Source organism: Quercus lobata, chromosome 7 (assembly GCF_001633185.2).
Source record: "Quercus lobata isolate SW786 chromosome 7, ValleyOak3.0 Primary Assembly, whole genome shotgun sequence".
NCBI classification, from domain to species: domain Eukaryota; kingdom Viridiplantae; phylum Streptophyta; class Magnoliopsida; order Fagales; family Fagaceae; genus Quercus; species Quercus lobata.
This window is the reverse complement of record NC_044910.1, coordinates 9,828,873-9,840,315: the sequence shown is the minus strand read 5'-3', so window position 1 is coordinate 9,840,315 and position 11,443 is coordinate 9,828,873. Positions and strand designations below refer to the sequence as shown.

The 11,443-nt window shown below is 40.3% G+C and overlaps 1 protein-coding gene across 3 annotated transcripts; it reads right to left on the bottom strand.

The window, feature by feature from the left end:
* Window positions 1-819: 819 nt before the first annotated feature.
* Window positions 820-3,117, bottom strand: LOC115954250 (ribosome biogenesis protein ENP2-like). Of its 3 annotated transcripts, none has more exons than XM_031072165.1 (4): window positions 2,859-3,117; window positions 1,920-2,018; window positions 1,701-1,792; window positions 820-1,322 (listed from the first exon to the last, which is right to left on the bottom strand). In XM_031072165.1, exons 1-4 carry the CDS (start codon window positions 2,980-2,982, stop codon window positions 1,320-1,322), a joined length of 318 nt encoding a protein of 105 aa, XP_030928025.1. In that variant the 5' UTR covers window positions 2,983-3,117; the 3' UTR covers window positions 820-1,319. The 3 variants fall into 3 exon arrangements, with proteins under 3 accessions (XP_030928025.1, XP_030928024.1, XP_030928023.1); XM_031072164.1 differs by having other exon boundaries at window positions 820-1,271; XM_031072163.1 differs by having other exon boundaries at window positions 820-1,792.
* Window positions 3,118-11,443: the final 8,326 nt, after the last annotated feature.

Sequence of the window (11,443 nt, the reverse complement as noted above, 5' to 3'; positions counted from 1 at the left end):
ACTAATAAAAAATTTGAAAAAAAAAATCTCACTTGAAAACAGTTTATAAAATTAATAAAAATAAATTGTAATTCCTTATTTCTTTTAACAAAAAAAAATCTAACGGAATTAGACAAAAAAACCTTTATTAAATAAATTTAAAACCTAAATAACTCAATTGAGCAAAAATAAATTAAAGCATAAAACTTAGAATGTCCAATTGCATTTTAGCCTCTCTTTTTTTTTCTTTGACTTGTAAATTTTTTAGATACGTTTTCTATACATTTGATATTAGGGAGAGAATTTGAATTTTAGAAAATTTATCAAATTTCTAACATAACTTATGTACAATATTATATGCGAATGGATATTTTTATGCTTCACATTTTAAGATCTTGATTAAATTTGTTTTGCTTTTCATTTGATAATAGAAAAATTCTTTAATTGATTACAATATGTATATTTGTATCACCTTTATATAAAACTTTTCTGCACATTACATAAGTTAGCAACTAATTTTCTTAGCATGGCACTGTTGTTTTCTCAAATCTCAAGGTAAGGGAGTATAATTATCCCAAATAATTATTAAGCCTAGTCTAAACTGAAATGATACCAATTCTGGGTTTAAGACTTCATGCTTAAGCAAACTCATGTACATCTCAGCCAAAACAAAACAAGACAAAACAAACAAACAAACAAAAAACAAAAATGCATATCCTGCCACCCCATCGTGGTCATGAGGAAGAAAAGATATATATTAACAAACTAAAAACAACAACAAACAAACTCAAAAATTTATGCCACCATAGTAAGAAGGCTCATTTTTCTTTTTCACTTGAGACCTGAGAATAATAATGTATATATATGGAAAATCAAAATCGCAGTACCGTATACTCACCCCTAGAGGGAAAAAGAGGGGAATTACGAAAATTTTTGTTATAACATTAAAAACACTTTCATAATTTAAATAGGAAACCTAAGCAGCTCGTAACGTCATGAACTTGCGTTGTCTGATCACCATAATCAGATTGACCCAGCGAGGTCATGCTATAAGGTGAATTGAGAGACCATTCACAGACAAATTCAAGACACATTTATCAACTGCCTCTGCCTCTTCCTCTTCTACCTCTGCCACAATTCCCTCCTCCTCCTCCTACTCTTCCTCTTCCTCCCCCTTCCTCGGCCTCCAAATCTTGGTCTATCCAGCTTAAGCCCCAATGATTGGACCCCCCCTTTTCTTCCCACAATGCTGTTCTCTGTCCTCATCATCTTCCTTGTACTTAACTGAACTTCTGGAAACGAAGGAAATCTCTCGTGATCCACCAGACCCAACCTTGATATCACTTGGGATACCGGAAGACAAACCAGAACGATGCAAGACAAAAATTAAAGAGCAAGAAAATAAAGGATAGCTACCCTAGGAGTCAGCACTTAGGCTGGCCTGCTTGAAGTCAACACCATCACAATGTATAAAAAGCATGAACTGAAACTATTTAGGAATTTCAAAAGGGAAATATAATAACATTGGAAAAAAGATTGCACTCTACATATCAATGACCATGCAAATGGGCACAAGATCTTGCCTCATCTACACCACTAGAAACGAACCATCATTAAAGATTCCGAATATCATCGCATTTTTTGGAATGAGTATATTTGGAAATGCCTCACAAAACAGAATCTCTAGGTAAATTATAGTCTTTAGCAAGCATGTAAATTACCTGAAAATCAATTATCTCTGAATCCAAGTGCCTCTCAAACTTTAGTGATAATTGGCTTAGCTCGTACACTTTGACCTGTGGTGGATATATACCTACATTTCAATGCTGAATCAGAATGATTGGTGCATACCGCAAAATTGTTGCTTTTTTGGACCCATTCCTTCTTATTTGTTTTTTAAAAGAATGTTTTCTCTTCATAAAAGATTATAAGTGAAGCACCTGACACTATAAGAAACTCCCCATCAGGAGTTGCCTTAATCTTGGTGGTTGCAGTTTCAAACCTCAGATCCTGAATCAAGTCCACCCTTTGCGAGTAATCTAACAAATAAATGATAAAGAAAGAAAACATCAACACCATCAATAATCATTTTGATTGTACTAAATAATGGGGTAATAACTTTCCATGATCAAGATACAAAGTAAATCATAAATAAATAAATGCTCACAAAAATGATATAAATGAACACTATGTTGCCCCATATGTGATCAGTTATTCACAATGTGAAGTCATATTTGGTTCCTTTTTAAATATCATCGTCCTCAAAAATTTAAAACCTACACCCCTCTTTCCTTTACAATAAAACTTTCACTACTTTAATATTTTTTAAAAATTAAATAAAAAATAATACCCATTACAAGTTCAAAGAGTATAAAGCAACTTTAGGCATTAGGCATGTCACTGAGTCCAAATATTTTCGAACTTTTCCTAATGTTTCACAAACAAACTTGTCCCAATAATATTGCTTTTGCAAGCATGCATTTTTTATCATGGCAACTTAAACAAAAAAAAAAAAAAAAAAAAACCCAAAAATAAATGCAAATTACATAGCAATTCTCAAAACCCACAATTCTCCCCTCTCTCTCTGTGTTAAAAATACTCAGTATTCTCAAAAAAAATAAAATAAAATAAAATAAATTCTCAAAACCCACAAAGGCAAAGAGTCTATATTTCACAAATTGACACCAGGGTTCAGGGTTTAAGAAAAAAAATTACTTAAAATGAAAATTACGCAGTAATTCTCAAAACCCAAAAAGGCAGAGTCCAATTTCACAAATTTTCTTAAATATAAACAAAAATTCAGATACTCACCAAATCAAATTAACCCAAAATAATTAAAGGGAAGCCAAAAAAGAGAGAGAAGAAGGGAAGGAGATTACTTTTGCCCTTGTGAAGAGCTCGAAGCTTCTTAGGGTCAAGCCAAAAGTGGTTCTGTGATGCCAAACTATACACCTTCATAACGTTTATGGAGGTCGACTTCAGGTTACCTCCTTCGGACGCCATTTTTGCTTTGCTTTGCTTAACCAATAAACAGAGAGTGAACAAACTGAGAACTTTCACAGAGAGAGGATTTAGAGAGAGAAAATACGTTAGAGAGGGAGAGAGAGAGAGAGAGAGAGAAATAGTGTGAGGGTTTTAGAGAAGGATAAATGAATGGCGGTAGTTTTTTTTTTTTTTAGGAACAACCCAACACAGGCTGAAAATATATAACTAAACCAAGTCTTTTACAACATAATTCAAGATGTTTGGAGGAACAACCTCCCCCCAAACTCTTAACGGAAAAGTGAACCTAGCATCCCTAGCTAATGCATGAGCAACATAATTACCCTGCCACCTCACATGGATGATAGAGTAGGATTGAAAATAACCCACTATAGATGTGAAGTCTTTTACCAAGTGTCCAACCAGCACATTTGAAGCCTTCCCTGCTTGCAAACTCTTCACCACAAGGTCTGCATCTCCTTCAAAGCACACCTTGCGAAAGCCGAGTTCCTAAGCAAAGAAAGCAGCTCTACGGGCCACCAACATTTCCAAGATCTCTACTAATGTTGGCATGGGAACTTTCTTGAACAGAGCGGCTAACACCTACCCCTCATTGCTACAAATAACCACCCCAATGCCGCCCTCCTGCTCCTCCCCAAACACCGCCCCGTTGAAATTTGCTTTCACTGATCCCACAGGTAGAGGCTGCCACTGCACCAGTCTAGCCCTTGTCTGAGGTTCTTTCCGTTGCTTCCCCTATTGGAACTTATCTAACAGGGCCGTGGCGGATTGGGCAAGCTTCGAGAGTGATTGGGCTGGTTCGCTGAGTCTCTGTTTATTTCTTCTAATCCAGATCAGCCACGCAGTCATGGCAAACTCCTCCAAGCTTTTTCCTTCCTCATTTATGATGCTAACTAGATCGCACAGTGATTCGATGCACAAGAATTTACTCCTAACCTCTGCAAAAGATTGCACCCACCCCTCTCGGAGATTTTCACAATTCCATATTGCGTGTAGCACGTCTTCTCCCCTGCACTTGCACTATTCACACAAACGATTATCCAGCACTTTTCGTCTCTGTAAGTTCACCTTTGTTGGGAGTGCATTTAAGCAAGCTCGCCAAAGGAACACCTTGACCTTGTTTGGGACTTTTAGCCACCAAATGCACTTCCAAAACCACTTCACCTCATCAGCATTGGAGCTTGATGGTACGGCCTTCATTTCAGTCTCACACAACATTTGATAACCATTTTTACTGAGTAAGCGCCTGACTTGCACCTCGGCCAAGTAACACTGTTCTCCTGGTCCATGACAGGTACTAGAATGCTCTTGATTCTTTGTGCTTCAAATGGCAAAAAAAGGGCTTCCACTAGTTGGTCATTCCAACCCTTACCCCTAGCTGCCAACAGTTTTGCGACTTCCCAATTTGAGGCTGATGCTGCACAGGATCAGTAGGCTGAATGCTCCGACTTCGATGGGCTACTAGTGGTTGTGGAAGGCCTACAATGATGAACACACAATCAAAAGAGGACCGGAGTGGACCGACCAAACACACTCCGATGGCTAAGTTAGTTTCTCACAAGAAATGGAATTCCAACTTTATAGAATGTAAAATCTCAGAAAGCACACTTACCTTGATTTGATTCAGACCGGTCCTTATATAGAGAATCTTGGGGTGGTTATTGGCTTAGTAACTTCCCCAAGATTCGTGGAAATTAGTGAGTCCAGACATAACTTCCTCAACGGCTATAGGAATTACAACTTGCTTATGGAAGTTACGTACTTAGGAGGAATCTGTGGCGATGAATATGGCTTTGGTAACCGCTCCAAGATTTTGTGGCTTGAATCTTCCACACACGTGAGTGAATCTATACCTGAGGATTTCTAAGTATCATGTGGTCATCCATGCGCTTTGTGCATGGACGACTCTTTTGTTCACACACAGAGTGTTATGTGAATCGCCCATGTGCTTTACCCGTGGACGACTCCTTTGCTCAAACGGTCTATTTGAACATTTGGCTCAAGGCTGATGGACGAGCCATACAGACGAACATGAGATGTAATTTTTACTATCCCTATCCCATCAGTTGCCCCCTCGTTCAATGGTCGTCCAAAGACATTATTAGGATTTAATGCATAGCTTCGTGGTTCTAACCAAATTTTTTTTTTTTAGTCTAGGCCACGTGTCGCGACTTTGTTGGTTGACCTGTCGAGTCAATTGCGTTTTTCAAAAGGATCGCCATGTGTCTTCTTTTGAATGGTTGGCGTCGCTTCGTTGACCCCATTTCTGGGCCCTATAAATAGGTGCATTCCCTCTCTTGCCCCTCACAACTCTCAAAATTCTCTGCCATCTCGTCCAAGAGCCTCATCTAGCCCTCTTCCTAGTTCTGTCAAGTATTTCCTCTTCTTTCTTAGGTTTTCATCTTAATCTTTCTTCATTTCAGTCATGTCTTCATCTAGTAGTAGTTTAGAGAAGGAGATAGATGAGTACCAGGACGTTTCTTCTAGGAGTGAAGGTAGTTATGAAAGTAGTGAAAGTAGTACAGCCAGTGGTAATTCTTCAAATGAGCACTATTCGTCTGGGGTTCCTGGTATTCCCTTGGAGGAATTCCAAGAATTACAACGTAGGGTGGCTTCTGGATCTGGGGCTAGCTCATCCAAACAGCCACCTAGCCCTCCTCAAGACAAGGAGGAGGAAGAAAATATTATTTATAGTTGTGTCCCTGAAGTAGCATCCATTTTAGTATCAGATCCCTAAAGAGATTAAGCCTCGTCTACCCGTGGAAGGAGAATGGTGTTGTTCTCCTTCTTCTGGTTTAGGAGTATACACCTCTTATCTCTTAGCTGGCCTTAGGTTTCCCCTAAATCCTTTTTGTCAAGATCTTCTTCATAGGTTGGGTATTGGACCTAACCAGCTCAACCCCAATGGATGGAGGACGGTAGTTGTAATGCAAGTGCTGTGGCGTGAGGCATTAGAAGGGGGCTGTCCTATCACAGTGGACAAGTTCCTTTACTGTTATAAGCCCTTTAAGATAAAGAAGTCTGCTGATTTTTACCAATTCTCGACCAAGGGCTCTTACTATAGTTTAATAAAGGGTCGTAGCTCATTTGACAGGCTCTGGAAAACAGAATATTTTATTATTTCCGGAGATTAGGCTGGGGACCCAATATATGTGGGTAATGCCCCCTTCCCACCTTTTACCAGCCCTTTAGGTCGCCTTCGTCCTGAGGGTATGTTTCCTTTCCATTTTATTTCATTTCTCTTTACATATTTTCAAACTTTCAGGTCTAACCTTTTTTCTTTATTGATGCAGCTGTTGTTCTTCCACGCTTGGACAAATTTTACTTGGATCGAATTGACCAAGTACGTGCCTTCCCTGGGAGAACTTTTCATGATCTAGTGACTCTCAGTCATCTAGCTACGTGGGGACTTGGCCCAGTACCTACTGCTGAGAATCTTGGTCACGAGGAAACCACTCGTCGAAGTAAGCATCATCCGTTCTTCTTTCTCTTCTTCTTTTCTTTTTTTTTTAACTTGATTTTCCTCGTCGCAGGAATAACTACAATGAGGGAGAACAAGGAAAAAACCATAACTAGTGGGGACGAGGATGCCACCGCACCACCAGTCGTCCAAAAAACTTCCGTCCAGATAGGGAAGAGAAAATCTAAGTCTATATCCAGTGCTGTGGATCTGGACGACCTTCCCAGTCGTCAAGGTCCTAAGAAGCAAAAATTTGGCAAGACTTTTCTTCCCAAGTTTACACCCCCAACGGTAGAGCTGGACGAACCTCCAGTCGATGTGGAGCCCGTCCAAACAATTCATCCCGTCCAGACTGATCCTACTCCCACTCCAGCCAATACTCCTCGTAAGCCTCATCCGTCAGAGCCATCTGAGCGTCCTTCTAACCTGGTGCTGGACAAGTGCTACGCATGGAGGACGTTCAAAGGAATAGTCACTGATAATGAAGTCAATGAATGCTACAATATGTCAGTGAAGGAGTTTGAATGCTTTGGTATCCATGGCCTCTTTAAGGTATGAGTTTCATTCGTCCTCGTGTGTTTTCAGTAAGTTTTCAAAATAAAATGTCTAACTTTCCTTCGTCCATACACAAGCTATGTCAAAATTTTACACAGCGACTTGCCAGGCTAAGGAGCTCGCTTCTTCCCTTCGTCCATACATAGGCTATGTCAAAATTCTACTAAAAAAGGGGGAGGTCCTTAGGTTGACTGAAGACTTCAATCTTCTGCAAGGAAGTGAGACAAAGCTGAAAAATGAGGTGGAAGAGCTTAAGGCCAATAACATCGAAAAAGATACTTGCATTGTTTATCTGGAGGGACAAGTTTCTAGATTTGTCTCGTCCTTAGAGAAAGCACGTGAGGAAGCCATAGCAGCCTTCAAGAAGTCTAATGAGTACAAGAATCATCTAGACAGTCACTATACAGCTGGTTATAAGGACTTTTGTGCTGATGCTAAGGAAACATTTCCTGACTTGGACTTTGATTCTTTCAAGCTTCCCCTTGCTATTGAAAGCTCCTTGTTGCAGACGAGTTCTGAGGACATCAACATAATGGACAATGCTAATAATGAAGTGACCCAGGGTGATCCCAAGTCTAGGGGCAATGCCCCCAGTGATTTATCCAGACTCATTCGTGGACTTGTGTTTTTACACACGTTATTCGTCCATGGCTTAGACAATTATTCCTTAGGTTTAATCTCGTCTTAAACTTTAGACTAGACGGATATACCTTAGGTTTATTTTCTTTGCTTTATCCTTATTTTGAGGAAAGCTCATAGACGGCACATCCTTGCGTCCAAGGATTTTATTCGTCTTTGGTTGTTTGCCTTCTGTGGATTATTTTGAATGAATTTGCAAAGATGAAGGATTCCCATATAATCATGTATATACTTGGAAATACATCATATATATATTTGGAAATCCAAACTATGTAAACATTCATCCACAGTCATGGTGCATGCTTGAGAGCTAGTGCCTTTAGGAAATTAAAAATACTTATACAACACAACTTCGTCCATGAGTAGCACAAAATACTTATACATCTAAAACACACAGTAGTAATAAGCAAACACGAGAAAATAACACTTAACACATCACTTCAAACATCCAAGGATCTCGTCCATGGCAATGTTCGTCCATGGTCACCCTTTGTTGATAGTATCTTCTTAGGTGTTCAACATTCCAAGGGTGCTCTAGCTTTTGTCCATCCAGGGCTTCCAAGTAGTAGGATCCTTGCCTCTTGCAGTTGATAACCCTGTAAGGTCCTTCCCAATTTGGTCCTAGCTTCTCATGGGCGGGGTTTTTGGTGGCCAAAGAAATCCTTTTAAGGACGAGATCCCCAATGTTGAAGTGCCTAGGTTTCACCATGGCATCATACTGCTTTGCCATAAGATTTTTATACCTTGCTGTTCTCTGCTCCGCGTCCATCCTCACCTCGTCTATAAGATCGAGGTTTAGACGAAGTTGTTCTTTGTTTTCTTCATCTTGATACTTCATCACCCTGTGGCTGGCCATGTGCACTTCTGCAGATATAATTGTCTCACTTCCATAGGCTAGCTTAAAAGGAGTTTCCCCTGTGGGGGTCCTCACTGTTGTTCTATAACCCATAAAACACTTGGTAATTCATCTGGCCATACTCCTTTTGCCCCTTCAAGCCGAGTCTTGATGATTTTCAACAAGGATCGGTTTGCTACTTCTGCCCGCCCGTTGGCCTGTGGATGGAAGGGTGAGGAGTAATGATTCTTGATTCCCAATTATTCATAAAAATCCCTAAAAGGTGTATTGTCGAACTGTCATCCATTGTCAGACACTAGTACCCTAGGTACCCCAAACCTACATACACTGTTCTTCCAAACAAAATTCTTGACATTCTGTTACGTAATTTTTGCTAAGGGTTCGGCTTCCACCCACTTAGTGAATTAATCTATTCCCACCACCAAAAACTTCATTTGCCTAGTTCCAATTGGAAGGAGGCCCAAAATATCCAATCCCCATTATGCGTAAGGCCAAGGGGCCATCATTGGGATAAGATACTCTGATGGCTGTCTAGAAATATTACTGAAACGTTGACATTGATCACATATCTTAACATATGCCTTAGCATCAATTTCGATGGTTGGCCAATAATATCCTGCACGGACGACCTTGTGGACGAGTGATCTTGCTCCTGAGTGGTTACCATATGCTCCTTCATGAACCTCCCTTAATACGTAGTTCACCTCGTCCGAAGCTAAACACCTTAGGAAAGGCTGGGAAAACCCTCTTTTGTATAACACTTCGTCCATAAAGATGTACCTGGCTGATTTAACCCTGAGCTTTCTGACTTTGTCCTTCCCTTTTGGAACCCTTCCGTCCTTCAGGTATGATATTATTGGGGTCATCCAATTTTCCTCATCTTCTATCTGCAACATTTCTGGGAGGTCTATGCTTGGCATGTATTGTATTTCTTCAAACTCATCCATTGCTTCATTCGTGGAGGCTTCCTTTGCTAGAGTAGCTGCTTCTACATTTTCTTCCCTTGGGATTTGAACGAAATCAGCTTCTTTGAATTTCTTCACAACGCGTACCACCTTCTTTAAATATCTCTTCATTCCGTCTTCCTTGGCTTCACATGTCCCATTTACTTGGCCTATGACCAACTGAGAGTCTCCCAAGACGAGTATTGATTCTGCTTCTACAGATTTAGCCAACTCCAACCCTTTAAGAAGGGTTTCATACTCCACTTCATTGTTAGTTGTTTGGTATTGCAAACGAACCTTGTGCTTTAATTTGTCTCCTTCTGGTGACTGCAAAATAACTCCTATACCTCCAGCATGCTGTGTAGACGATTCATCTACATGGACAACCCATTTTTTATTGTCTTCTCTTCTGCCTAAGTCCTCATAACTTGGAGTAAACTTTGCAATGAAATCTGCCAGGGCTTGGGCCTTTATTGCATTTTTCAGTTGGTACCAAATGTCAAATTCACTAAGCTCGACTACCTATTGAATCAGTCGACCTGCAGCTTCCACCTTGTTCATTGCCTTCTTGAGCGGATGGTCTGTCATGACATTGATGACATAAACTTGGAAGTAATGTCTTAACTTCCTAAAAGCTGTTATTAGTGCAAAAGCTAACTTTTCTATCAGTAGGTACCTTCCTTCTGCTCCTCTGAGTGCTCGGCTAGTGTAATACACAGGCTTTTGCACCTTTCCTTCCTCCCTGATCAGCGTTGAACTCACGGCATGTGGGGACACTGCTAAATACAGATACAGTTCCTCTCCTTGTATGGACGGACTTAATAATGGAGTCGTGGTAAAATATTCCTTTAGATCTTGGAAGGCTTTTTGACACTCGTCCGTCCATTCGAATGCCTTCTTGAGGACTTTGAAGAAGGGTAAACACTTATCTGTGGCTTTCGAAACAAACTTGTTCAAAGTAGCAACTCGCCCAGTGAGGGACTGGACTTCCTTGGTGTTCTTCGGTGGTTCCATGTTCAATATGGCTTGGATCTTGTCTGGATTTGCTTCAATTCCTCTTTGCGAAACCATGAATCCTAGAAACTTTCCTGATGATACTCCGAATACACATTTACTTGGGTTCAGTTTCATCTTATATCGCCTAAGGGTATCAAAGGTTTCCTGTAGATTGTCCAAATGGCTTCCTTCGTCTAAGCTCTTCACAAGCATGTCGTCAACATACACCTCCACATTTCATCCTATCTGTAGACGGAACATGTGATTCACCAACCTTTGATAAGTTGCTTCTGCGTTCTTTAGACCGAAGGGCGTCACCTTATAACAAAACAAACCTTGACTAGTAATAAAGGAGGTCTTTTCCAGGTCAACCTCGTCCATCTTTATCGGATTATATCCTAAGAATGTGTCCATGAAGCTCAACAACTAATGGCCAGCCGTAGAATCCATCAATTGATCAATGTGTGGCAAAGGATAACTATCCTTAGGGCAAGCCTTGTTCAAGTCAGTGAAGTCTACGCACATCCTCCACTTGCTATTTGCCTTTTTCACTATCACCACATTGACTAACCAATCCAGGTAATAGAATTCCCGGATAAACTGTGCTTTGGTCAGTTTCTGAACCTCTTCCTTGATTGCCTTATCTCGTTCGGGAGCAAACACCCTCTTCTTCTAACGAACAGGCTTAAAAGAGGGGTACACATTCAATCGATGAGTAATTACACTTGGATCAATTCCTGGCATGTCGTCATGACTCCACGCAAAAACATCGATACTCTTCCTCAGGAACTGGATGAGGTCTTTTTACGCCTTCTCCTTCATACTTGTTCCAATTCTGGTGAACTTTTCAAGATCATCTTCTTGCAAAAAAACATCTTCCAGTACTTCAGTGGGCTCTGCAACAACCCTTCTCTCCTCAATACTCATTGTCTGCACCCGCTCGTCTAAAGCCATCATGGCTAAATAACATTCTCTAGCTGCCAACTAATCTCCTTGTACTTGTCATATCCC